Source organism: Suncus etruscus, chromosome 18, assembly GCF_024139225.1.
Source record: "Suncus etruscus isolate mSunEtr1 chromosome 18, mSunEtr1.pri.cur, whole genome shotgun sequence".
NCBI lineage: Eukaryota > Metazoa > Chordata > Mammalia > Eulipotyphla > Soricidae > Suncus > Suncus etruscus.
In genome coordinates, this window is record NC_064865.1 from 3,232,683 (window position 1) to 3,259,924 (window position 27,242).

The 27,242-nt window shown below is 55.4% G+C and overlaps 1 protein-coding gene across 1 annotated transcript; it reads left to right on the forward strand.

The window, feature by feature from the left end:
- The first annotated feature begins 9,482 nt into the window (after positions 1–9,482).
- Positions 9,483–24,753, forward strand: VEGFA (vascular endothelial growth factor A). The gene is made up of 9 exons (XM_049765213.1): positions 9,483–9,795; positions 10,637–11,169; positions 14,102–14,153; positions 16,922–17,118; positions 17,846–17,922; positions 18,233–18,262; positions 20,011–20,082; positions 21,069–21,200; positions 22,844–24,753. Exons 1-9 carry the CDS (start codon positions 9,483–9,485, stop codon positions 22,863–22,865), a joined length of 1,428 nt encoding a protein of 475 aa, XP_049621170.1. The 3' UTR covers positions 22,866–24,753.
- Positions 24,754–27,242: the final 2,489 nt, after the last annotated feature.

Below are 27,242 nucleotides of genomic sequence, written 5' to 3' on the forward strand. Positions count from 1 at the left end.
AGAGCATAGCCAGAATGCAGATCCTGGGCTCTTGACTCTTTCCAGAAAATGGGAACTACACCTTAGTAGGTTATCTCTTTCTTTCACTTGACCTCTAAAATAATAGAGCGCATCCCAGTGAAGATCTGTTCGTAGATATTTCTCTACTTATTAATAACTTATTTTGCATTTGAAGTTAGTTTGTTAAGAGCTGCCTTGAGTTGTGATCTTTTCCTTTGTAACTCAGAATTCTTATGGCTTCAGATTTTTTCCAGATTATTTTTATTTATTTATTTATTTATTTATTTATTTATTATTTAAAAATAATCTGGAACTAAAAGTAAAATTAAGAACTACAGGGATTGGGTTTACAAACAGATTCTACAAAATGGGGGGTGGGTAGGAGATTTAGTTTGCTAGAAGTAAGAAAAATAAATATCCTGGATAGGCTAGAAAACAGAGGAAAGGCTACAAAATATAGCAAAGAATGTATAAGTATGCAAGCCATGATTAAAAAAAAGAATTCTTACGGCTCACACCCATAGCTTAATGTGTTGTCTATTGTTAAACTTTGCTTTGTGATTGTATACATTCTTCTTAATATCTATGACTGGTTTTACCCCTTATAAAAATTCCCTGCTTAAACATTAAACTTGTCGCATGCCTGCCAGAAGATGTGTGTAGTTTCATTATTTCATATTTCATATTCCACCCGGCTGCTCGTGATTACCCACTTTCCTCTCATGAAAAATATTTCCCCCACTAGAATCGCTGAGACACAAGATGCCTGCATCAGTTTGGTGTCCCTGGTTCACTCCTGGTGGGCTTGGGGGACTATATGGAATGCCAGGGATTGAACTAGGGTTGGCTTCATGCAAGGCAAATGCCCTGCCCACTGTGCTATCTCTCTGGTCGCTCTAGTATCTTTAAAGCTCATGTCTTTCCTGGATCATGGGGAAGGGAGGATGCCCCTCACCACACCAGCTTTCACTGCTCTCTCTGGAGTTACTGTGCCAACCCCCTGTACCTGGTGGAGGGAAGATGCCCCAGTTCTTCAGGCATTTTCCTTCTGCAGATTCTACCTTGGCTGGAAGGCTGGGGAGAGTGGGGACAGATGTGAAGACCACTTTTCTCCCTCATGTCATCCTTTGATTTCTCTGCCCCTCCACTGAATGGAGTGCGGGGGAATAGTCACTTTTGGGGAGCTCTGATAAACCCTGATGAGCACAAAAGAGTTCTCCAACAAGAACTGGCCTGGGTTGGCGGGGGAGAGAGTTTTGGGGGGCATGGACAAGCAGAAAGGAGGGACGGGAGGGACCAGAAGGGGGACGGCAGGCTTAGGAGAGCGAGGAGGGAACAAGAAGGTTCTGCCTCTAACTCTCCGACAGCCCTGTTGTGGGGTGGGGGGTGAGGGCTAGCTTAGGGTTCAGTGTGGTGTCATTTTTTCAGCAGAGACAGAGTCCCTAAGGATGAATCTGTGCTATGCTGGGTGTAAGCTGCACTGAAGTAGTGGGGTAGCAGGAAGCCCTGATTGGGCCTAATGGACAAGCATGTACACCTGGGCTCATTCCATCGGGGAACCACACATTCCAGCAGAGTGGAGAGAGGTTGGGGCAGGGCCACTGTTAGCTGGCACTGCCCGGCACTGCCTCCCCAGCAGCAAAAAGCTTCTGTCCCCCTTAGCCCCCAACTGCCTCTCTGTCATCCCAGGCCATTACTGGGGTTTTTTGACTTACCACAAATCAGAAACTGGGGGGTTTCATGTGCTGAACACCATATAGGGCCATCAGTTTTCTCTGAATGGAGAACCAATGGGCGTTAATTATTTTGGCCAATATTCAGATGGTGGTAGAGTGGCCCTTATGGAAGGAGGCCTGGCCCTAGGACTTGAGGAAGTTGACCAGTTGACCCAAATGCTCCTCTCTGCATACTTCAGCCATGTTCTGAGGGAGAGGGGGATGACTGGGTGGGGGGACCTGCAGGGCAACATACCCACCAGAATCCCCTAAAATCACTACCTGGACACTACCCAGAATCTCCTAGAATGCCCCAGTCTCAGGGGGCTTGAAGCTTGTTGTACCCAGATGTGCTTAGAGCTTAAATTAGCTTATAGCTGTTTTCTAATAGAGGTGGGAAGGTTGAGAGTTGGGGGCCTGGGTGCAACCTGGCTCCTTGCCATCTGCTTCCCTCAGAGCTGCATCCATTGGCCCATCTGCTGGCGGCTATTCCTGCTCCTTCAGTCACAGACACTTCCCTTTAGTGGAACTCCAGGAAAAGACAAAGTGTGAGACAGATACAACTGGAGGTATCATCCACTACCTTCACTCCCTTCCTCCAGTTGGTTCACCTCCAGGGACTCCTAGGAACCCCTGAGCCTCACCATATTCTCCTGACTTGACTTGCTCTGCCTGGCAAGTTGTTGGCTTCATGGATTATTTTGAGGCCAATAGGACTGGCTGACTGGGGAAGCAGAGGGGAGGTGGGCAGGAGAGTGGGTGGGGACAGACTCCTCTCCTAGGGCCAATCATTAACTGCCTTTATCTTGGGGAACTGTCCTGGGGAGCCTGGGTCAGAGGGCCAGTCTTCCGGTCTAGGCTCATGGAGTCGAGGGGGAGGGAATTCCCTCTTGCTGAGAGGTGTGTGTAGGCTCCTTTGGGTCTGTGTCTCTTTTTCTCCACTTAGGTTGCTCTGGAGGATCCCTCATTGCAGGGCCCAAACAGAAGCTAAAGCAGACCCCAAGTCTACAAAGGGGACCCTGACTTTAGAGTTGGAAGCCAGCATCTGGTGATTTGCTTCTGCTAACGGGAGCATCAGCATGCATTGCCCAGGACTTTCTCTCTGCTCAGTTCCATGACAGTGGCTGCGCAACTCCTTGAAGGCTGGCTCCCTCCTTGGGCAGGACAAAGTGAAGAGAAGCCACGTTTCCATGACACTTGGCCACACATACATGTGTGTAACATGCATGTTTATGCGTGTGCTTTTCGGTGTGAAAGTCATGGGGAGGTGACTAACCATCTCCATCCCTCTCTGCAGTACCGGGTGGTGTGTATCTCCTTTATTGTGGTGTTCTCCGTGTTTTGAAGGAGATAACAGTGCTGACTGAGTGGGGGACTCTCAAGGAGCTATCCCTAGTGCCCTCTCTCCAGGGGAGCCCCAAATGCCAGCTGTGCCCCTTCAGTAGGGATGAAGGCAAGAGCAGGCACTAAGTTTCTGCTTAGTGGGAAGGAGGACTAGATAAGGGAATTAGGCCTACCCACTGTCCTGCTCTGTGGTACAGCTCCTCTGTGCCATCTCCCCTTCTGAACACTACCTGATCCCATTTACAGATGAGGAAACAGATTTTAATGGATCGTTTGGAAGGGGTGACCTGAGAGAGCCCAGTCTGTCTGGCCTGTCCTCGGGGATGTGTCTGCAGTGTAGAGAGGGGCTGGAGCGATGGAGAACCTGGGCTTTTCATGCAGTGTCTTCCCAGAAGGGATGGGGGTTCTGGCATCTCCAGTGAGATCCTCCCTGCTGGGATGTCTTGGAGTTCAGCGGTTCTCTCTTCAGGAGCCTTTATTTTTAAAATCAAGACAAAACCGGGGTGGAGGGCTACATCCAGCAGTGCTCAGGAGCTATTCCCAGTCTGTGCCCAGGTGTTCCTTTTGGCAATGCCAGGGGGACCGTGTGGTGTTGGGGTCACACTGGAATTGGCCTCAAGCAAAGCAAGTGCCTTAACTCTATACTCTCCACAAGCCAGATAGTTCATTGTGGGTCACTCGCATCCCATCTTTGGGGGCATCCTATCCCCCCCCCCCAATTCTCCACTCTAGAATCAACATATCCTTTTGGGCCCAAATTGCTTTTATGTTCTCAATCACTGGAGAAGCTGACATTCTCCTTGGGACTAGTATCCTCACTCCATAAAACTATTTTGCTTTAACAATTGAAGCCAGCCCATCAAAAAGATGACATATTGCATGAGGGACCTCAGGGATTGATGGAGACATAATCACACAGTACAGAGAGGGTCATCTCATGCTTTTAGCTGAGGAGCCTGAATCTAGAGAAGGAGAGGACTGGGCCAGGGGCACACAGAATGCATCTGACTTCACCTTTGTGCCCATTGCAGCTTCTGTATGTTGGTGGCAGGCAGGAAAGATCTGGGAGCATGGTGACAGGCATGAGCCAAGGAACCGTGGTGTGTGTGTGTGTTTGTACATTTCTGCTTTGTGTCCTGCCCTGGCTGAGTGTCCCTGGGCTGGTCACAGGCCCCTGTCCTCTGCCCTCTTTTCTCACCGCCCCCCAGGCAAACAACAGTGGAGCTGCTGGACTTACTAGTGTCCGCTTGTTTGTTTAAATTCTCTGCCAGAGACATGCTGTCCCAGAGGGCGGGGACAGCAGCCGAGAGAGTGGGAGCTTTTCCCAAGGAGACCTAATCCCAGCCTCGCCAAAGTGTCTGTCATCCAAAGGCCCTGGGAGAGCCCTGCGTACCTCGGACTCCTCTCACCTACTTAGGTTCCATTCAGTAGGCAAATTCCTACTCTTTTAATTTTTTTTGTTTTGTTTTGTTTTTGGGTCACACCCAGCAGCGCTCAGGGGTTACTTCTGGCCCTATGCTCAGAAATCGCTCCTGGCAGGCTCACGGGACCATATGGGATGCCGGGTTTTGAACCATTGTCTTTCTGGATGCAAGGCAAACACCCTACCTCCATGCTATCTCTCCAGCCCAAAACTCCTACTCTTCTAAAGAGACCCACTTGTCACTGCCTTGCCTCCGGGAAGCCCTTGCTTATTCCCAGCACTCATGACCCACCCATGATTAGAATGTTTCTAGTTTTTCAGCTTACACTTTTTTGTTTGTTTTGTTTTGTTTTGTTTTGTTTTGTTTTGTTTTGTTTGGTCATACCCTGCAGTGCTCAGGGACAGCTCCTGGCTTTATGCTCAGAAATCGCTCCTGGCAGGCTCGGGGGACCATATGGGATGCCGGGTTTCAAACCACTGTCTTTCTGCATGCAAGGCAAACACCCTACCTCCATGCTATCTCTCCAGCCCCAAAACTCCTACTCTTCTAAAGAGATCCACTTGTCACTGCCTTGCCTCCGGGAAGCCCTTACTTATTCCCAGCACTCATGACCCACCCATGATTAGAGTGTTTCTAGTTTTTCCGTTTAGGCTTTTTTTGTTTGTTTTGTTTTGTTTTGTTTGGTCACACCCTGCAGTGCTCAGGGACAGCTCCTGGCTTTATGCTCAGAAATCGCTCCTGGCAGGCTTGGGGGATCATATGGGATGTCGGGATTCGAACCACTGTCCTTCTACATGCAAGGCAAATGCCCTACCTCCATGCTATTTCTCCAGGTTGCCTTTTTCAGTTTACTTTTAACTTCACTACTGGGTCAAAGCAGTCTTTTCCATGTGGTGGTGGCCCAAGGGCCCTGAAACTGAATAGTATTGTGGGGCTGGGTGAAGTGCTTGCTTGTGGAATAGAAGTCCCCCCTCAGCGCCTACAGGGAACCTCTTCCTCATGCCCCTTCTAGTTACTTGGACTGGTCTGCCAGGGGTCTCCCTAGCATTTTGTGACTCTCAGACTCTCTCCCCTCTTGCTTTCTTGGTTAGCTCTGCACAAATGCACTTTCCAAGGCTTGGACTTACTTCCATTCACAGTCTGGAATCTGAGGACCAGAGCTTGAGTGATTTGCCCAATATTGATGAGCTGCTGAGACAGCAGCACCTCTTGGGCGTTTTTGGTTCCAGGCCTTGTGTCTGGGATCTTTGGTTTTCCTTTATGTCCTGTCACCGCAGTACAGTGTGGCGGCTCTGCTTGCTTTTTGAAACAGGCAGGCATAAACCTGGCCACTCAGGTCAGGAAAGAGAATTCAGCACCAGCCACCACCTCCTGCCATTGTCTTCATTCCAGCAGGGGGCAGCGGAGGCCATTACTAGGGCCTGCCCTGAGCAAGATAGGGTCCTAGGGTTGCCAGGAAGTGGACATGCCTGACACTGTCATGGAGAAGCCAGGGAAGGGGTTAGAGAGGGAGAGAAGAAGCAGGAGGAGAGAGAGATTGCTCTTGTGAAGCTCTTTCCCCTGCTTGTGCTGCTCCCCTGCTTCTTCCTTCCCCCTTCTGGACGAGCTCCTGCATCTCTGGGCATCCCTGCCCCACTCTGCTGCCCATTCTTGCTGCTCATGGCTTTACTGCACAAATAGACACCCAGCACATGACACTTACCCTATGGAGAGGGAAGAGGGGAGCCAGTTTGTCTGGTCTTCGCATTGCTTTGTGGAACTGACCCACGGATCAAGAAAGGAGGGGTGATGGGGGAAGAGAGAGAGAGACAGAGAGAGACACAGAGAGAGAGAGACAGAGACTGACACACACAATTAGTGGATAGAAAGAGGGAGGGGAGAGTGTGTGTGTGAGAGAGAGACAGACAGAAAGACACACACACACACACACACACACACACACACACACACACACACACGAAGGCTTTTCACCTCTGCAATAATTCCACAGGTAGGTTTTCCCACCCCTTCATCACTAGGATCTGGGATCTGCCCTGGGGTGTGGTTTCTGGGGTGAAGACCGTTCTTCCATTACAGCCAAGCTACTGGGGAAAATGTTTAGGTAAAGCCTTACTCAGCTATTCTCTCTCTCTCTCTCTCTCTCTCTCTCTCTCTCTCTCTCTCTCTCTCTCTCTCTCTCTCTTCCTTTTCATTCCCCCATTCTCCCCTCTTCCCTGCCTCTCTTTCTGAGGGGCTCTGTGTCACCGCCACAGCTTAGAGGTGGCCTGACCCACCTCCTTGGGCAAAGTGGCCCACATACTCACAGGACAGGTTGTCAGGACAAAGTACAGACTCACGCCCGGGGCTCATCACTGCTGCCTTTGTCTGCACCCCCCAGCCTTGCTGGCCCCAGGCCACCCCATTCAGGCTCTTCTCCACATCTCCCTGCCCCTCCCCGGACACCTTCCCTTCCTCCTTGGCTCTATCTGAATGGCTTCAGAGTCACTGGCCTGCTGGCCCACAGGTAGGGCCCTCCTAGGGGCTAAGGGGGCCCCTCAGTAGTCCAGCATGGCTCTTTGCTTTTGGGATTCTCTTAAGCATAGTGCACTCTGCTCGGCAGTGACCTGTGGACGAAGATGGTCCCTAAGTTTGCCAATGGGGCTCAAGGGGCGAGAAGAAAGGGTGCGGATAGGCGCCATGCAGGCCTGCTTGGCTAACAGGCAACCCCAAGTTTGGAGTGTGTGTCTCTGTCTCGTTTTGGTTCTTGGGCCATATTCAGTGGTGCTCAGGGCTTACTCCTGGCTCTGTGCTCAGGTGTCACTGCTGGTAGGACTCATGGGACCCTATGGGATGCCATAGGCAAGCGTCCTATCTGCTACACTGTCACCCCAGCCCTCTGCATGTTTCTTATTCTCTATTTTCAAGAGCCAGCATGTAGCATGTCAGCTGCACTAGCCATATCCTAAAGGTGTAGAGAGGTGATAGCTGGTGCCATCCCATTGGGGTGGACTTCGAGTTCACCTCTTCTCTCGTCACCTCTAGGTTATATTTCTGAAATGAGGGGGTGGGCTTGGGAAAGACCCAGTTCCCAGCCTTCTTGCAAATCTTTCCTCATTCTTTGAGTTCTCTGGGCTAAGCCTATAGGAGGAACTTCACATAGGTTGTGGGGAGAACCTTACAGCAGAAGGCTAGGTGAGGTCATGGGGGAGCCCTGGAACAAGTCAGGGACAATCTTTGCCCACTTATCCACCCCCTTTTCCAGTGTTCTTCAGCCACCTGTGGGCTTTAAGGAGGGCTGAGATGAAGGGGCCTGAATGTGTGCCTGGGGGCCTCTGCCTGCCCCAAAGTATGATGAGGGAAGGGGGGAGTTGTTGCCATCCCTCACCCCCATATCTTGTACTCCAGAGATGGGTCACACAGGACAGGAGGGAGCTGGGAAGTTTCCCTTCATACCTCGCACTGCAGTTTACCCAGTAGAAGGCCCGATTAGATCCCAGAACCATCACCAAATTGTAGAGACCTGGAACTGACAGTGGGGAGAGAGTACCAGGTAGGGAGACAGCAGGCTGCAGGAATGAGGGAAAGGGGTGCAGGGAAGCAGTCCCTCTAATTCTAGGAGTCTTTCTACACCACTGCCCTAGATTTGGGCTGCTGTGGGGTTCCCCAGTCCTTGCCAGATTACACCAGAGCCTTGTACCAAGGCAGGGGATGGGGGTCATTCTGAGCTAGCTGGGAAAAGCGGCTGTGTGGAGCCTAAGTCTCTAAGTCCCAGACCCTGTCTGCATGCAGAATGGGACTGGCCAGTCCCTCTCTTCTCAGAGGAATCAGGGTCCCCCTGGGTTGGGGGTGGACCCTGGGGGACCCTGCTGAGTGGGAGCCCAGCCAGGAGTTTTTCCAGGCTGGCTCCTATATGTTAGGGCTGGGGACCACTCAGCCTGGGGAGTTAGGTGTGAAGACTTTTGGGGAAGGGACTACGGGAAAGAGAGGATGCCAGGCATGGATCCTGGAGGCTTCGGGGACTTTCTGAGGAGCAGCCCCTAATTCTATAGGGAAGGGGAAGATGAGTGAGGTGCCCAGGCCTGGACTGTCTGGGGAGAGGGGGGACTGCGGGCAACTGGCCTGCAGCTCCTTTGCAGCTGAGCCAATTTGAATCATCACTTAGGGCCTGGCCTCCGTCCACCCCCTCGAGCCCCCCTGGCTTCAGTTCCCTGGCAACATCTGGGGTGGGGTGGGGAGCAGGAACAAGGGCCTCTGTCTGCCCAGCTGTCTCACCCTTCGGCTCTGCCAGACTCGGCAGTGCATACGTGGGTTCTCACAGGTCCTCTTCCCTCCAGGCCACTGACTAACCCCTCAACCACACAGCCTCCCCACACCGGTGCCAAACCCTTTACTTCTCCCCCCAGAGTCTGCCCAGACGCTTCCCCCCCTACCCCCCCAGAGGAGGAGACCGGGATGACCCTAGAAGCTGGGTGACAGTCGCATTCTGTCAGCAGGTCAGACGAGGGCTCCGGACAGACACACAGAGACATTGTGCCCCTGTGTGCCCAGCACTCCTGGGCTTTCTGCCTCAGGGACCATTCGAGGTCGGGCTTGGAGGTCAGAAATTGGGGTGGTGGTGTTAAGGGGGGGGGTTCCCTTCCTGGCAGCCCTTGCTTCCATCCCTTCTTGAGGCCGAGCCCGGTTGTCAGTAGAGGGCGCTCGGCCACCACAGGGGAGCTGGTGAACTTGGCAGAGCCTAATCAGGGTGATTGTGTGTGTGTGTGTGTGTGTGTGTGTGTGTGTCTGTGTGTGTGCGTGTGCATGCGTGTAAGCGTCTCCGCGCGCGCGCGTGTGAGACTGCGATTCTAGGAAAGGTGGGGGGAAGAAGATCCAAGGCAAGGGGTCACCCCAGGATTCCTAATAGATCCCTCTGTCCCTCTGTCCCTCTCTCTCTGCCCACCCTCTTCACTGTATTCCTTCCTTGCCAAGCCATGGAGAGGGGACAGCTTTGCAGCACCTCCTTCTGCTGTATCCCCCCCAAATGGTCGCGCGTGGGGAGAGGACCCAGGCTGGGCGCAGCGCATCCTGTGCCAGGCGGGGTCCCGCTGGGCCTGCCTGGGGCCCGGGCAGGCCTGCCTTCGCTTTGGGGGGTGCCCCGGGGGCTGGCCGGCTGCGGGGCGAACCTGAGCCGGGCGAGCAGGCCCCACCCCGGGAGGCGTGCCGCGGGCGTGTCCGGGCCGCGGCGTGGGCGTGGCGTGGGAGGCCCTTTTTTCTAGGCGGCGGGCGAGCGGGCGAGCGGCCGCAGAGGCTTGGGGGCAGCCGGGCTGCGAGGAGGCCGCGGCGCGGGGGGCCGAGTGGAGCCGGCGGGCTGGGGTGTCGAGGAGTCACAGTCGCTCGAGGGGAGGCACCGGCGGACGGACGGACGGACGGACGGACAAGACAGACAGACAGATCGACAGACAGACAGACAGACAGACAGACCAGCGGTGCGGGGGGGACTTGGCCCTGGAATCTGAAATCCATTTATCCATTGATCTAGCTCTCTCTCTCTCTTTCGCTTTATTATTATTATTTTTTTTCAATTATTCTTTTCCTTAGACATTTCTAGCTCTAGATAGAAAAAAAGAATCGTCTTTCTCGTTTTGCTAAATTAATTCGGGCTTGCACCCACTTTCCCCCACCCCCCAGATTCCCCGTTCCAACCGGACCGGTTCGTTTTTTTTTTTTTCTTTCTTTTTTCTTTCTTTTTTTTGGGGAGGTGGTAGTGGTTGGAGATTTTTGACTCCTTGACTCTCCCGAAGAACTTGGGGATTTCGGAGGGAGGCCGGCCAAAAGAGAAGAAAGAGAAGAGAGAGAGAGAGAGAGAGAGAGAAGTCGAGGAAGAGAGAAAGAAAAAGAGAGAGAGAGAGAGAGAGAAGAACGGGTCAGAGCGCGCGCGCCGGAGAGCCAGACAGCGACCGAGCAAGACCCGGCCGACACGACGCGACGCGACGCGACGCGACGCGGCACGACGCGGGGGACCTGCTTTTGGGGGTGACCGCCTTCTGCACCCCGTTTCGGGATCCTGACTCTGACCCGCTCGCAGACGGAAAGACCGACAGACGGACGGACACACGGACACCGCCTCCCGCCACCGGCCCGCAGAAGCAGCAACAGCAGCAGTTGCAGCAGCAGCAGCAGCAGCAGCGGCAGCAGCGGCAGCAGCGCCCACCGCCACCCGGGCCGGGCCGCCTGCGGACGCGGTGGAGGGGATCGGGGCTCGCAGCGGCGCCCTGAAACTTTTCGCGCAACTTCTGGGCTGTTCCCGCGCCGGAGGAGCCGTGGTCCGCGCCGAGGCGGCCGAGCCGAGCGGAGCCGGGGCCAGCGGCAGCGGCGCTCGGTCGGGCCGCGAGGAGCCGCCGCCGGCGGAGCAGGGAGAAGGAGAGGAGGGAGAAGAGGAGGAGGAGGAGGAGGAGGAGGAAGCGGCGCGGGAGCCCAGGACGCCGGGCTCATGGACGGCTGAGCCGGCCCACTTTGCAGACCGTGCTCCACCCGCGCTCCAGGCCCCGGCCCGGGCCTCGGCTCCGGGAGGCGCAGAAGGAGACAGCGGGCCGCCCCGCAGCCAGAGCCGCAGCCGGAGAGGGAGCGCGCCCCGCGCGGGCCCCGGCCGGGCCTCCGAAACCATGAACTTTCTGCTCTCCTGGGTGCATTGGAGCCTCGCCTTGCTGCTGTATCTGCACCACGCCAAGGTGAGCCCGCGCGCCCACGCGTGGACACGAACGCGCGTGGGGTCCCCCACGCGTGTCCGCGACGGCCGGGCGTGGGGAGTGCCTCGCGGGGATCTGGGGGCGCGGTGGAGATAGTGCTGGGCAGGAGGGTGCCGGGCCCGAGTCTCGTCGCGCCACGCCGCGCCGCGCCGCCCACGCGGGCCCGGCCCACCCGGTGGCCGGACGGAGTCCCCGCACGTACGAGTCCCTGGCCCAGAGGAGGAGGAGAAGGAGGAGGAGGCCGAGGGGGCTGGGCTGGGCCGGCTGAAGTTTGCTCCGGGCCGTGGGGTCCCCCCAACGCGCCCCAGCTGGCCTAGGGGGTGCCCGGACCTTTGCGCCGAGGCTGATCGGAGCGCGGCGCGTTGCGCGCGGCGCGTGGCGCGGGTTGGGTTTGGCGCCGGTGGGGCGCGCGGGGGGCTCGCTGTCAGCGCTGCCGAGTTGGGGAAAAGTTTTGGGGGACCCCCGTCTCCGTCTCTCTCTCTCCACCTGCGCCGCCACCCCCAGGCCGGTCCCGCTCCGTGCCCGCCCTCCCCCGCCTGGCTGGCCGGGCGCGCGCGGCGCAGCGCGGCGCAGCGCAGCGCAGGGAGCCGATTACATCAGCCCGGGCCTGGCCGGCCGCGTGTTCCCGGAGCCGCGGAGGGCCGGCCGCGGGGAGCCCGGGACGGAGAGCGGGGCGCCCCTCCCCCGCGCCCTTCGCGGGAAGGGAAGGTGACCTCGCGGGGTAGCCCCGGCACTGGCCTCGGAGAGCCCCCCCCCCCCCCACTAGTACCCCCTGGCTGGCCAGATGGGGCACCCTCCAAGTCCAGTCCCTGCTGCGCTCCTAGGAGGAATTTCCGAGCGCCCCCTCCCCGGCCCCTCACTTGCCCTTGCGGAGTGGACGTGGACCCCCTACACTGCCACCCCTTACTTTAACACCTACCTATCTTTTCTGCCACCCCAGAGTTCAAGAAGCACTGTCTAGATTTAGAGGTCAGCGTGCCAGGGCCCAGTGTAAGGGGTGGGCTTTGTGGAGACAGGGAGACTTGGTCCCCAAAAGTCCAGACTTGGTGACAGTCGCTTTTCCTCCCCTCCCCCTTTCTTTCGAGGCCAGCGCTGTGTCCAGAGCTTTTCTAGGGGTGGACAGGGTGGGTGGAAGGGGTGCCTTATCTTACCCCCCTTTAGACTTTTGATTTGGGGGTGGTGGTGGGGGTCTGAGCCAAGCCGTGAGCCGGACAGCTGGGACAGACGGCCTTCTCCCCGAGGAGCTCCCAGCCCAGCAGCACTAGCAGGTGTCTTTTTGGGAACTCCAAAGTTGCCCACCCAACTCGCTTCGCACAGCCCCCCAACCCCCCACACCCACACGCACTGGCTCTCCCCAACACCTTCCAGCTGCCTGCTGTCCCCTTGGAGAGAGAGGGGCAGGAAGAAAAAGGGTGTCTGGGGCTCCCACTGCCACCAGTTTCTCAGACCCTGGCACAAAGGCCTTGGCGCTAAGCCTCCAAGTTGCAGGGGGAGGGGAGGAACAGCGGCCTGGCCACTGTGTGACCTTCAGAGGCCCCCAGAGAAGGGCACCAGGCCCCTCCTTCTGTAGCTGCCCCTCCTGGTACCCCCTGGCTTTGGAGGGGCCATAAAGTTTCTGTCCGGTTCTTCCCAGGAGCCCAAAGGAGTGGAGGGCACAGGGAGACAGTCTTGGGTCCCGAGTCTTGGGTCCCCAGGGGGCTGCAATGAGAGGCGACCCTGCTGGGATCCCGGCTGGAAACAGTTATGTGACCTTGGCCCTGGGGGCACAGTGGGGGGCCCGAATCCAGGGAACCCTGGTGGGTGTGTGTGTGTGTGTGTGTGTGAGAGAAGGAGAGGCAGACAGACCTTGAGACTTCTCTCACCAGGGTCTTTGCTGAGGGAGCTACAGTGCAGATCTGCCTCCCAGGGTTTTGGTTTTGGAGAAAGGGGAGCAAAGGGCTGGGCGGAACTGGAGGCGCAGGAGGGTTTCCCCATGTCAGGTCCACATGGTTGGGCTTGGTGACCTTCAGGACTCCTGGGGAGAGGAGGAATGAGGGGGTGGGGGGTACGGAAGCCAGTGGGTGGGGAGCACCTCCTCATAGGTGGTGCAGAGGGCCCCCTATGGGCTGGGCAGTGGTGAAGGTAGGAGAGCCTCACAGGGGAAGGGAGGTGGGTTTGCCTTTAGGAAGGTGTCCAGGTGAGAGGGGACGAGGAGTCCCCCCTCAGTCTGGGAAGGGGAATCTGGGGAATAAGGTGGAACTTGAGTCTCAGTGCTTTGGAAAGAAATTATTTGGGCACGGGGGAGACTTGGGCTGGGGGAGAAGTGGGGTTCCCCCTTCCACATATAACTCAGGGCTCTCACCCACCCTTTCGGCAACCTGTGGGTTTGCTGAATGGGAAAGTGTGCTGGGGGAGGGAAAGTGGGTGCCCTTGGGTCCCTGGCAGCCCCCGCCCCCCAGCACCAACTCACTGGGTATTTGTCATGTCAGCAGAAGGTCACCATGCTGTTTTTCTCGCCCCCAGTCTTTCCTCCTGCCCCAGTCCAAATCTGTCCTCCCGTTTGACCTTAATACTTACCCCAGCCGGACCAGGCCCGGAGCGGGGACTCCAGGCAGAGAGAGACTTTGCTTTTCTCAGCTTAGAGATGGGCCACATTAGGCAGGGACGGGAGGGCCTTGAGGGGAAGGGGCCCAGATAGGACCAGGTCTGGGTAGTCTCCCCAGCTTTCTTCCCTGACACAGCTCACCCGTATTGTCTGTCTTTATCTTCCTTAGCTTCAGAGCTCGGAGCAGTTGAGGTGCTGTCTGTGTTTTGGGGGTTGCGCCAGTGGGTCCTGTTCCACTTGGAGAAGCCAGGGCTGTGGGCTGGGAGTGAGGCCGGGAGGAGAGCCGGTGGCCGGCCCTAGCCCATGCCTGTCTCTTTGTTTTGTCCTTAGTGGTCCCAGGCTGCGCCCATGACAGAGGAGGGAGAGCAGAAACCCCACGAAGGTGAGTGCTCCCTTGCTCCCTCCCTCCCTTCCTCCAGGTTCTGGGATGGGGGTCCCTGAGCCCCTCAGGGGAGGGCTCAGGAGGACCGATTCCTTTTCAGGTCTGCAGGGAGGGGGACCAGGGGGGTGCATCCAAGAGTCCAGAAAGAAAAAGGGGAGCCCATGAGGTCACTCTTCTGTTCTGGAGGTGCCCCTGCTAGAAATAGCACTTGGAGCCCTTTTTCTTTGACTCTTGCCAGTGAGTTCTTTGGGAGGGGATGTGGAGAGCCAGCTCCAGGCAGCCACCAAGGATCCCAGATGCCCGAGGGGAGCAGGGGTGGGGGAGGGGCAGGTGTCCCATATCGGGTCCCCCCTCTCCCAGTCCCAGGACAGAATGGCTCTCCCAGGTCATTTGCTACACACCTGGTCCCACTTGGGGACCGGGGCTATGACCTTTGCTGCCCAGAGAGCTGGGTGCCGAGGACCCATAGGCTTCCTATGCCCCCCAGTGTGTGTTCTTGGGGAGTAGCAAGAAAAAGCCCTCCTGCTGGAAGGGCTCCAGGTACCGGAACTTCCCTCCCAGTCCAGCAGAGGGAGAGGGTTGGTTGTTCGCCGCCCCGCCCCTGCCCAGCCAGGCCGGCTGCCTTTTGTTCCGCTGTGTTGGGGACTGCCTGAGCCTCCCAGGTCTCTAGGGATGCCCCAGATCTCCCCTCCTTGGAGGTGGCCCTGGGCAGAACTGTCTCACAAGGTCCCCCGTAACACACCCCACCCCCTGGGAGGAGGGAAGGCCCCTGAGGTGTCTTCACTGTGGTCTGGGGTTGGTCACCTTCTGGTGTAGCAGTTCTTCATTCTTGGCTCCCCCATGACTGACCACTGACTGACAGCCCCCTTCCCCGCATCTCAGTGCACCCACCCTCTCAGCCTCCCTGTCATCTCTGCGGTCTGCTAGTGGCAGACAAGTGGTCTTTGTTTGCTGGAGAAAAAGGTGGTCTTGTGGAAATAATACGACCCCGGAAGCCTTGAGGTCTAGGTGTCTGGTTCAGGTCCGTTTAAAAGTGGGAGCAGCCACCGGGGTAGGTGGCTATTAGGTAAAGGGGCCCTGGCCCCTCCCTCCCAGGTCTTGGGTGGGGGTGTCCAGGGAGCTTTTTTGCGGCTTCTGCTATCTGCTGTGCTGGCCCTTCCCTCCCAGGGTCTCTCCAAGCCCTGCCACCTCTGTCCCCAAGCAGGACTGAGATTCTGGTCAAGAGAGTTCAGTGAATCCTCTTCTTGACTAATCACTGCCCCGGAGCGACTTGAGTTCCCTGACTCGGGGAGCTTTTCAGGAGGGAGAGGGGGATTTGGGGCCTTGTCTAAGCAGGAGCTTGTGGAGACCTGGGTGATGCCAGGCTCAAGCACTTGGGACCCCCAGTATTCACCTTTTTGGTTTTTGGTTCTCACCTGTGGCCTTCTCCATGATTCCTTTTTATCCCCCAAATCTCTTCAACACCACCCCCTTTACACACACGCTTACAATCACACACACACACACACACACACACACACACACACACACACACACACACACACACACACACACAGGGGTCTCGTCTGCTTGTACACTTTTGGAAGGAGGAGCAAAGGGAGGTTTACTTGCAGTCTGGGGGAGCTGCAGGCTGCGTGGGGTGCCCTGCGCTGGGCTGGGACCGCTTGATGTGGGACTGGCAGCAGCAAGACACACACCTCCCCATCCCAGTGCCAGCCTCGCTCTCATGGTCATTAGAGATCTGCTCAGCCCACTGGCACAGAGGCCGTGTAGCTGCTGCCTGGAGAAGGAGGGACTGGCCCAAGGTCACACCAAGCTCAGCCAGAACCCCAGACCCAGCCTCTCAGCTGCACCCCTGGCCCTTGGGACCCTCCTTCACAGAAAGAGACAGTTCAGGAATAGGCCTGCTGGGGGGTAGTAGTGGCTGCCAGGCGACCTTCTGAAGTTGTCACTCTGGAGTCCAGAGTTTATTTTTTTTTCTCAAGGGCCCCGCCCCTGTGGCCCAGAATTACCCCTTCATGCTCCAGTGCCCCCCAGCTCCGTGGCCAGTGGGGAAGCTGTCTTTATCCTGGTTTCCCTCCAGCTCTGCTTCGGGGAAACACCGAGAGCCAGCCCCAGTGTGTTTTCCATGATGCAGGCAGTTTGCTGGCCTGGGCGGGGTTCTGGGTGGCCTGGCCTGCCTCAGGTGTCCACCCACTTCCACCTGCTGATTCCAGGCAGGTCCACCCCTCTCTTCCCGATCCCATGTGCTGCCCAGGTTTGGGAACTCTGTTTGGCAGGTATTCTACTTTTCTTCTGATTGCACAGGGCGGCCAGCAATGGAGTGAAGGCCATGGCAGGGGCAAAATGGACTTTGTACTTTTATACTTATGGAGGGCTAGGGGCCATGTTGGGGTGGTGTCGCAGCGATAGCTGCAGGGAGATCCCGGGACAGTGGATAGCAAGGCTGGTTGTTTGGTTGTTCCCCCTTCCAGCGGGAGCTGAGGCTTTCCTCACAGGCATTTGCTCATGCTGTCCAGCAGCATCAAGCATGGCCAAGACTCTGCTAGGCCTGGCGATGGCTCCTGGAGTCTGAGACTGGCCTGAGAAGAAACCATGGACCTTTGTGGGTGGTTGGTTGGGGCTGATGTAGGAAAGGGCTCCAGCCACAGCTGGCAAACTTTGAGCTAGAATGGGGGAAGGCTTTCCCTTTCTCCCAGACCCCTGTGCCTGTCTGGTAGCTGTCAGGGCAGGACCCCAGGGGCTCACCTCTCACTTCCCCCACGCAGTGGTGAAGTTCATGGATGTCTACCAGCGCAGCTACTGCCGGCCCATCGAGACCCTGGTGGACATCTTCCAGGAGTACCCCGACGAGATTGAGTACATCTTCAAGCCGTCCTGTGTGCCGCTGATGCGCTGTGGGGGCTGTTGCAATGATGAGGGTCTCGAGTGTGTGCCCACCGAGGAGTTCAACATCACCATGCAGGTGTGCTTCTGCAGTGCCAGGGCTGGTGGGGGGCAGGAGATTTGGGGCACCGGGCCTCCCTCATGCTTTTCTGAACTGCTCTCCCTCTCTCTCTCTCCCTTGCTGGCTCTTCCTTCCCCGAGGGGCCGGGTGTGTGTGCACCTATCCACGACCCTCCCTCTGGAGGAGATAGGGCCTGTGATTCCTACCCTGCTATGTTGCCCAGGCTCTGAGGGTAGATGCCCCCCCATTCTTCCTCTCCTGGAGGACCCTCCCTCCTTTGGGCTCCGTCCAGGAAGCCGGAAGCACCTGAGCTGTGAAGAGTTTTAAAGCTGGTGGTTTGGTGCTGCCCATGGTGGTGTCAGGCACAGGCACAGGCACAGCTCAGCCTGGGCAGGGTGGTGGGGGAAGCTCTGAGGCCCCCAGGGTCAGAGTGAGGCCTACAGGGGATGAAAGGCGGGGTGGGACGAGGCGTGGCAATAATTCAGGACCTGAATTCCCAGCCTTGCCAACCCATCACAGTCCTGCCTGCCCTCCAAGGGAGCAGGACCTCTCTGAGGTCGGCGGGATTGGGGGAGCTAGGGTAGGCCTGGGGCTCTGTCTGCCGAGAGCTCCTGGTCTCCCCTACCTGCCCCCAGATCCCTGCTCTGTAGGACCCCAGTGCCAAGGGGCTAAGCCACAGGGGTGCCCCTTCTGGGCTTGGCTGGCTGGGTCACTAATTGCTGTTGTCTGCTTCCTTGCCTTGTAGATTATGAGGATCAAACCTCACCAAAGCCAGCACATAGGAGAGATGAGCTTCCTCCAGCACAGCAAATGTGAATGCAGGTGAGCGTGCATCGCTCTAGCCACCGGCCTCTGCTCTGAGTCCGCATGGAGACCACCGCCTAGCTCGGCCCGTTTTGCCCTCTGCCATCGGTGAAACCGTGGGCATTTAAATTTCATAGCAGTGCGCCTGCTTCCCTGTCTTTAAAACAGACACAATCAGAAAACGGCCCTTGTCACCTTATTCTAAGGGTGAAGGGTGATTCTCTGCAAAGAGAGGAAGCCTGAGTCCCACCAGTTGTTTTCGTTGACCTCATTCGTCATCACTTTCTGAACCTCTCTCTGTTGTGTTCTTTTCTCTCTCCCTCTGCAGACCAAAGAAAGATCGAGCAAGGCAAGAAAAGTAAGTCACCATGATTCCAGCTCTTCTTCCACTCCTTGACCGGTTGTCTTGTTTTTAGGGGGGCTCTTGGTTTCCTCTGTCAGAAGGTCTGATGGTTTCACTGGGTCAAGGGAACGATCTCTAAGGTCTTGCGGTGGCAGCATTCTCCAGGATTCCCGAAGAGACTAGGAGTGACCCAACATACCCTTGGAGTCCAGCGCATTCTTGGGAAGAGATCTCTAGGTCTCCAGTCATCATTCTAGACTAGGGCTTGTGTCTTTGGTGTGCTTGGGGGGCCCTGTGGACACTGACTCCCTGTCCCTCATCACTCACGGCAGGAGAGGAAGCGAGTGGCCATGAGGCCATGGCCACGGGTTGGAGGAGATGTACTGGCAGTGTATGGGTGCAGGAAAGGCTCCTGTAGTGCCTTTGCCTTGAGCAGCGAGGCTGGTCAGTGACTCTCAGGTCTCATGACTGGGAAATGCGTGAATGTTGGCCATTTGTGGAGGTTTCCGGTTGTTCAGCATGGAGGGTTGGGGTCAGGCAGGGCCAGCAGAGTCCGGGGCAATGGGCCTGTAAGACAGGATGAGCAGTGGACAGGGTGGAGAATGAGCTTGTAGGGAAGCAGAGACAGAGAGAGCACCAGTGCCCTTCCCTCTCCCCTCATCCCATCTGTCTACCCACTTCCCCCTACTCTGGGGACACAGATGCCTCAAACTTGAACCTCAGCTTCTTTCCTGGGTCCTCGATTTGCAGTATTGCATGGCTGTCAGGGGATCATTGGAAGAGTGAAGTGTGTGTGTGTGTGTGTGAGTGAGTGCAGTGTGTGAATATGCAGGCTTCCTCCTTCCACTGCTTTCTCCCTAGGCACAGGCTTGCCCCTCATCCCTTCTTGCCTATTTCTTCCCTCGTGGAGGAATTCATGAGAGACCCTCTCTTGGGCTGATGGAGAAAGCCCTGGTTCTCTCAGGGGGAGAGGCTTCAGCCTGCCTCTGTGCATTCCCTAAACATCTGCTTTGCCCACAGTGAAAACGGAGGGGCTCTCTTGGAAGATGGTTGGGAGGGAGATTGGGTAGCAGGCTTTGATAGATGGGCAGAAAAAAAACCCTGCCCAGGGCTCTCCAAGCCCCCTTAACTCCCATCCCACCCTTGTGTGCCTGGATATATGTGGCTCTGAGGATAATAACTGGTACCACCTTGCAATCCAGGTTATGTCCGGGCTGACTGGCACTTTCCATATGCTGCCTTTGGGTGTATGGCAGCTCCCACTGCCTCTGTTGTTTCTTAGCCCCAACTGGTGTGCGCTCAGGCCCATCCCCTGGACAGTCCCTCATAGTCTTGTACTTGGCCTGTAAATAAAAGCCCTGAGAAGCCCACACCCTCTTCCTCAGGCAGTCAGGCCTCAGACCTGCTTCCACAGTCTTCAGCCTCTCGTTTATAGCCTCTGACCTTCAGGGCAGTTGCCTCGGCCCTGTCTCTGGCACAGAGGCTGCCTGTGGTCCTTTGCCACTTGCCAGGGCCCTGGTGTTGCAAGCGTAGAGATGCTGGGCCCCTCACCCTGCACCCAGCCCCTGCTTTGTGGGAAACTGATAGGATGAGGCTCCCTCCCCTCCCACCCAGCCTGTGGCACCCCTGCAGCCTCCTTGCAAGCACTCCCTTCCGGCAGCCTGTTCAGTGCCCACCGGTGCCCTCTCCACTCCTCTCTGGCCTTCCCCTTCCCTCTTGCTCTCTCTGTCTGTCTCTGTGTTTGTTTTTTTTTTTTTTTCCAGAAAATCAGTTCGAGGAAAGGGAAAGGGGCAAAAAAGAAAGCGCAAGAAATCCCGGTATAAATCCTGGAGCGTGTACGTGGTGCCCACAGCTGCTCGGTGCCCCGGAGTCTCCCTGACCCCCCTCAGACTCCCACCTGAAGGACCCTGTAACCCCGTCACCCCCTGTCCTGCCCGGCCTCCCCTTGGCCACAGTGTCTCACTCTTACCCTACTAATGGCACCACCGGGGAGATCAGCGGCCGTGCTGGCCCAGGGCTGGGTGGGCCCGGGAGGGAGGGAGGCAGAGCGGGCCCGGATGGTGCAGGGAGGGCCCTGTGGCTTGGCTGGGCACTGCCTTTCTCTCACCCACTAGACACTCACTGGCAAAGCCCATGTCAGCCCGGAGTCTCCTAATCCAGCTGGTTCCCTCTGCTCTTGGCTTCTTCCCACACCTGTGGAGGGGGGCTAACAGGGCCAGCAGGTGCCGAGAAGGGGTGTGATGACCTGAGGTGACTTGTTGACTGAATGAAAAGATGGGCGTAACTTGAGGTGGACTTGGGGTCTCTGGACTGGAACCCTGTGTGTTCAGCCCAACCATCAGCGGGTAACCTCTACCTGGGACTCAGAGGTTGCCCTAGACACGGAGCGGGACCTGGGTGGGTTCCTGCTGTGAGGAGCCCTGGGACAGAGACGAGGTGACCTTGAACCCCGATTGCTATCCTCACAGGTGGAGAGTCCAAGTGTGCTCTTGCAGGGCATGAGTTGTCAGGGCCCCCTTGGCCCGACTGTTGGGGTGCAGCCTGGCCCTTGGTGGCCCCACTTGCACTCTCCGCCGCTCGCCTGAGTCCGCTCGCCCAGCGGCCAGGTCGCCTGCCCGCGCTGCCTCTTTCCGCCGCTCTCTCTGCCTTCCGCTGTAGCACTGGTGTCCTTCCCAGGCGTGGAAGGAGGCGGGGGCCAATGAGCCAGGTTCGGGGTGAGGCTGCAAAGACCTTAGATGGTGTTGCATGTTTTTTTTTTTCTCTCTCTCTCTCTCTCTGCTGATGCTCTAGCTTAGATGTCTTTCCTTTTGCCTTTTTGCAGTCCCTGTGGGCCTTGCTCAGAGCGGAGAAAGCATTTGTTTGTACAAGATCCGCAGACGTGTAAATGTTCCTGCAAAAACACAGACTCGCGTTGCAAGGCGAGGCAGCTTGAGTTAAACGAACGTACTTGCAGGTTGGTTCCCAGAGGGCGAGTGAGACAGAGAGGGGCATCACACAGAGATGGGGGGAAGAGCAAGAGAGGGCAAGCAAGAGCACCTGCCAGGGCCAGCTGCTTCCGGCTTCTAGCTGCCTGCCTGGTGACTGACCATTCGTCTCCGAGGCCCTGTGCAGGGACCCTGTTTGCCTGCCTGGGGCAGTCAACATGACTTCATGTGGTGGTGTGGACGCAAGCTGTGTTCTGTCCTGTGGTCCTGCTTGCTGTGGCTGTTGTTCCTGATATTGTCGCTCCTTTGTTGCTACTTGTACCAAGACCCCTCCTGATGTTTGGGCACCTTCCCAAATGTGCCTACTGGGCTTCTTGTCCCTGCTGTGTCTCTCCAGGGGGGCAGGGAGTGAGACCTCCCCACAGACAGGGGTCTCAGAGGGCCCCGGCTCTGGTTGTTGGTTCTGAGGATACAGAGGAGCCTTTCTTGCACAGGGAGGAGACTGAGGGGCACTAACTCTCCAGAAGTTAGGCCAACAGCCCCAAGCAGGCCCCTATTTCCAGATGCTCTAGGATAGGTGGGGCCAAGACCAGGTGTAGACTAAGAGCTTCCTGAACTTATCACCTTGCCCTCATCCAAAAAGTGGGACTCAAGGGAGGGTACACCAGGCTGAATCCAGGATCCTGGTAGGTGGTGGACAGGCTCGGTGCATGGCCGGGCTTTCAGACATTCCCCAGGCTTGATGCTTGTGCTCCCAATGGTGCACTACAAAACCCCACTAGTCCAGGTTGCCCCCTGTCCATGTTTTGAAGGTGTGGGAGTGTTCAGGCATGCTGGGGGACCAAGTAGAGAGGGGTCTGTCTGTCCTGGCAGTATGTACAGGTAGGAAGTACATGCCAATGGTTGGACTGGAGGCTTGCCTAACTCCCTGGAATAGGGGTCCTTGGGGAACCATGGGAAAATAAGGGATTTGCTGTTTTAGGGATTATGTGTGGAGAATCCCACAGCTGGACTGTTTCCACACCTGATCCTGCAGGTAGGAGGGTAGAAGCCTGGAGGTCTCTCTCCCCTCCATACCATCAGGCCCTTGTGCCTTAGCTGGACAGCTTGTGTGTGGAAGGAAAAAGGGCAGCATGGCTAAGGGATAGTTGCTGCCAGGATATGTTTCTCACCTGCCTGGTCTGAGCCCCCTTCCTAGGTTCCCCTCCCACCAGCCTCTCATTTTGAGGGCCTGGCTCCCTCCTCTGTCCTTTGAAGACTCATTGGAAGGCCGAGGCTGCCGCCTGACTTGGGAGAGGCCTTGGCAGTGCAAATAATCCAGAAGATGATTCGGAAAGGGTCCCTTTTCTGGAATCCTTTCCTGGTCACCTCTGGACACCCATCAGCAGCACGTCAGTGTCTGTCAGGACTGGTTTCTTTGGTCCATGTTCGCATGTTGTTTTGTCAACTGTCCGACGTGCTTGTCGTGTCTCTACTAGATAATACAAGTGGGCAACCAGGGATCCCTGGGCACGGTGATGGGTTGGACTGGGGGGTGCCTTTCTCCTATGCCCTGAGATGGGACCCTGTTTTCCCTGTCTGCCCTCCTCACCTGTGCCTGCAGGGGGTACTTTCTGGCCCCACTCACTCTCCTGGTACCCCCCTGATCCCGCCTGTCTCTTGTTCCCCACAGATGTGACAAGCCGAGGCGGTGAGCCGGGCTAGACGAAGGAGCCTCCCTGAGGGTTGCGGGAAACTTGACTCTGACCAGGAAAGACAGACTCAGAAAGCCTGACAGAACCATACCGCTGCCACCACCAACCACCCCACCATGACCATCGCCAGAACAACCCTAAATCCAGAAACGGAAATGAAGGATGACGAGGCTGCGCAGAGCACTTTGGGGCTGGAGCCGAGACTCCGGCAGAAACATTCCCGGGCGGGTGACCCAGCACGGTTTCTCTTGGAAGTGGATTGCCATTTTATTTTTCTTGCTGCTAAATCACCGAGCCCGGAAGATTAGAAAGTTTTATTTCTGGGATTCCTGTAGACACACCCACCCACATACCTACGTTTATATATATATATATATCTCATATATATATATAAAAATAAATATATATATATTTTATACATATATAAAATATATATATTCTTTTTTTTTAAATTAACATTGTAATGTTATTGGTGTCTTCACTGGATGTATTTGACTGCTGTGGACTTGCGTGAGGAAGGGACTGTCCCTACGCAGACCCCGACAGGGTGGAGGCCGGGAGGAAAGACTTGGGAGCACTGGGTTCTTTTCCCTGCCCAGAGCACGTGAGGCCAGGACCTGGGGGCAAATTTGTCCCACTATGGGGAACATGTGACAAACCTAGGCCTGGCTCTGAGCCTCTGGCCCTGAGTCCAATGGACAGAAAGATGGAAGGTGCAGGAAAAGGATGCTGACCCTGGCCGGGAGTTTGGGGAGCTTCGGGACTCTTCTATGCTCGGGGGATCCCCTGCACATTCTGCATGAGCGTCTTGCACCCAGGGGCTGTGCCTGGAAGATTCAGGAACGTGGGCGGCCTTCACCTGCTCTTCTGCTTCTCAGAGGCCCAGGAAGCTGCTGACGGACAGTTGTCCCGGTGGAGAGAGACACTGGGGTTTGGGGGGGCTTGGGAGGCCTTTGCCCGGGCCTTCTCCCTCCTCCCCTTCCTGGGGCAGCCCAGGAGGTCCCACTGTTCTCAGACCATTGAAGCCACTAGTTCTGTCCCCCCCACAGGAGACCTGGCTACGTGTGTGAGTGGTTAGTCCTCCCCCTTCCCAACCCCTCCCCACCTTTCCCGTGGCACCGAGGCGAGGCACCCGCTTGCCTTCACGGAGGCAGAGAAAAGAGAAAGTGTTTTATATATGGTACTTATTTAATATCCCTTTTTAATTAGAAATTAAAACAGTTAATTTAATTAAAGAGTAGGGTTTTTTCAGTATTCTTGGTTAATATTTAATTTCAACTATTTATGAGATGTATCTCTCTCTCGCTCTTTTTCTGCTCTCTCTTATTTGTACTGGTCTCTGTGTATGAAATTCATGTTTCAATCGATCTCTGATCGGCGACAGCCACTAGCTTGTCCTGAACAGATATTTAATTTGCTAACTAACACTCAGCTCTGCCCTCCCCTTTGCCCCAGTTCCCCGCCACACATTCCTTCGAAATAAGGTTTCAATATACATCTACATACTATATATATATATTTGGCAACTTGTGTTTGTATATATATATATATAAATATATATATGTTTGTGTATATATGTGATTCTGATAAATAGACATTGCTATTCTGTTTTTTATATGTAAAAACAAACCAGAAAAAAATAGAGAACTCTACATACTAAATCTCTCTCCTTTTTTAATTTTAATATTTGTTATCATTTATTTATTGGTGCTACTGTTTATCCGTAATAATTGTGGGGGGGGGAAGATATTAACATCACATCTTTGTCTCTAGTGCAGTTTTCGAGATATTCTGTAGTACATATTTATTTTTAAACAACAGCAAAGAAATACAGATATATCTTAAAAAGCATTTTGTATTAAAGAATTTAATTCTGATCTCAAAGCTCCTTCCTGGTCTCGCCTTCTCCATCGACTCCTTGTCACAGGCTTCCCTTCCATCCCCTCTCCCATCTCTGGGGAATCCCAGTAGGAGGAATGCAGGTGTGCTTGTGCTCAGGGCCACTGTCCTTTCATTCTTGTGAGGCTGGTCCCAGGAGAACCTGGAGGAAAGGGGAAGATGGTGATAGCTCCTGGGAAGGGAGTTGTGTGGCCTTCAGGAACCACATGATCCAGGCTTGCCCCAGGGTTCAGGCAGAAGTTGGTGTGTGCCTGCTGCCCAGGGGACAGGGTGGAGAGGGCTGGGTTTGGCTGTAGGACCTTGTTGACTGCCACAGCCTGAGATTGAGAAGGGGGTGCCCCCAGGGGCCCCTGACTCCAGGGTTTCATTTGTTTTTCCTAGTGGTCTTGGGTTCTTTGAACCTCAACAAGAGATCCACAGCTCTGGTTGCTATTGAGAGGAACTTCATTTCACCCGCCTTGCCACAGAGGCTCCCTGGCACCCCAGGGTAGAGAAAAGCAGTCTCTGCCTTTAGGAGCAATGCTTCCAAATCCATATCCTCTTGGGTTCCTTCTGTCTTAACAGGGTCAGCCACCCTGCTAAGGCAAGGGTTCTCCATAAGACACAATGATGGCCTGAGATAGTGTAGCAGGTAAAGCACTTGCCTTGTATATGGCTGTCTGCCTGTCAATCCTGGTACTTCAGATGGTCCCCTGAGCACCACCAGAAGTGATCCTTAAGCATAGATAGATCCAATGATCTTTAAGTATAGAGGCAGTAGTAAACACTGAGCACCTCCAGGTAAGGACCTCAAACCAAACCCAAACCAAACCCAACCCAACCCAATCCAACCCAACCCAACCCAACCCAACCCAACCCAACCCAAACCAAACCAAACCATAGTTGTGGTCCCTTAGGACCAAACTAATGTAGAGCCACTAATAGATTAAATTCACTGGTGTTTAGCCCAGTTTGGGAATAGTGGAGTGTGGAGCCATTCCTCTAGCTCATTCGCATCACCTCTAGTCTGCCTCTTGTGGAAGGGGGAAGAGAGAACAGAACAGGGAGGGTAGAAGTCTCAGTGACCATTACAGGGCTCAGGGACATGAATGAGCACTCAGGTGGGAACTTGGTGTGAGGTGGATGCTGGACAGAGATTGGGGGAGTCTGTGGCACCTCCCTGTCAGGGAAGAAGTCATGGGGGGCTGTTAGTCAGGGACAGTGTGAACGGTAGGCCCTTAGGCCAGTGAAGGGAGTAGAGGCTGACTTGCTTCACGGATTGGAGAGCCTACCAATGGGAGGCAGATTCCCTGTCCTCATGGAGCTTTTAGTCTATAAAGTTCTCCTTTTCTAGCACTTTCCGCCTACCACCTCACTCAGTGTCAACTGAATCTGCCCTTAAGGTGCTGTGAGGAGGCACTTTTGTCACAGCACTTGGATATTTACTGCAGCTTCCACACTGACCAGGTCCAGCCTGTGGACAGTGGAGCCAACTCATGTCACCTTTTGGCTCAAACTCTATAGAGAAAAAGCCAAAGTCCGTGCAGTGGCCTTAAAAGGCCCTGGGCCATCCAGCTTTCTGCTGCCTCTCGGACTCTGTGACTGACCCACCAGCTCAGCACAATGGCTTCAGTCCCTCATCCACCCAGAGCTCCTTCAGCAGGGCTGTGGGAATACTTCCTTGCCCCTGATGTGGTAGCAGGTAGCCTTTGACCTTCTAGTCCTGCTACCTTCTCAGCAAGGCTTCCGGTCCCCTTCTCCACCCTCTACTGGACTTCCTCTTTCCACTGTTCTGTCCCTCACACCCCATATCTCTCATTCACCCTAGGAGGGTTCTAGACGGGCTCACTGGACTGTGATGTGAACTATGTATGTAATTAAGCACCTTCCTGGAACCAGATTTCAACAGGTAAAAGGAAACAAGTGAAATCAATTTCAAAACGCTTTTTAGGTTGAATCTGTTTATTTTATTTATACATAATTTTTTACTTAAAGAGCCATGGTTGACAAAGTTATTAATAATTGAGTTTTAGGCATAAAATATTTCAACATCAACCTCACCACTGGTATCAACTTCCATCAGGTTGAGTCTATTTTAAAAGGTTGGGGGAAGGGCCAGTGGTAGGGCATTTACCTTGCACATGGCTGACCCAGGACAGAACCGGGTTTGATCCCTGGCATCCCAAATGGTCCCTCAAGCCTGCCAGCAGTGACTTCTGGGTGAAGAGCCAGGAGTAACCCCTGAGTGCCACTGGGTGTGGCCCAAAAACCAAAAAAAAAAGGGGGAGGACAGCAATAGCACAGTGGGTATTGTGTTGCCTTGCATGCAGCAGGCCTGTGTTCAATCCTCGGCATCCCATATGGTCCCTTGAGACTGCCAGGAGTGATTTCTGAGCAAAGAGCTAGAATTAACCTCTGAATGCTGCTGGACGTGGTACCAAAACAAACAAACAAACATACTTAGCAGTGCTCAGGGCTTCCTACTAACTCAGGGACCAG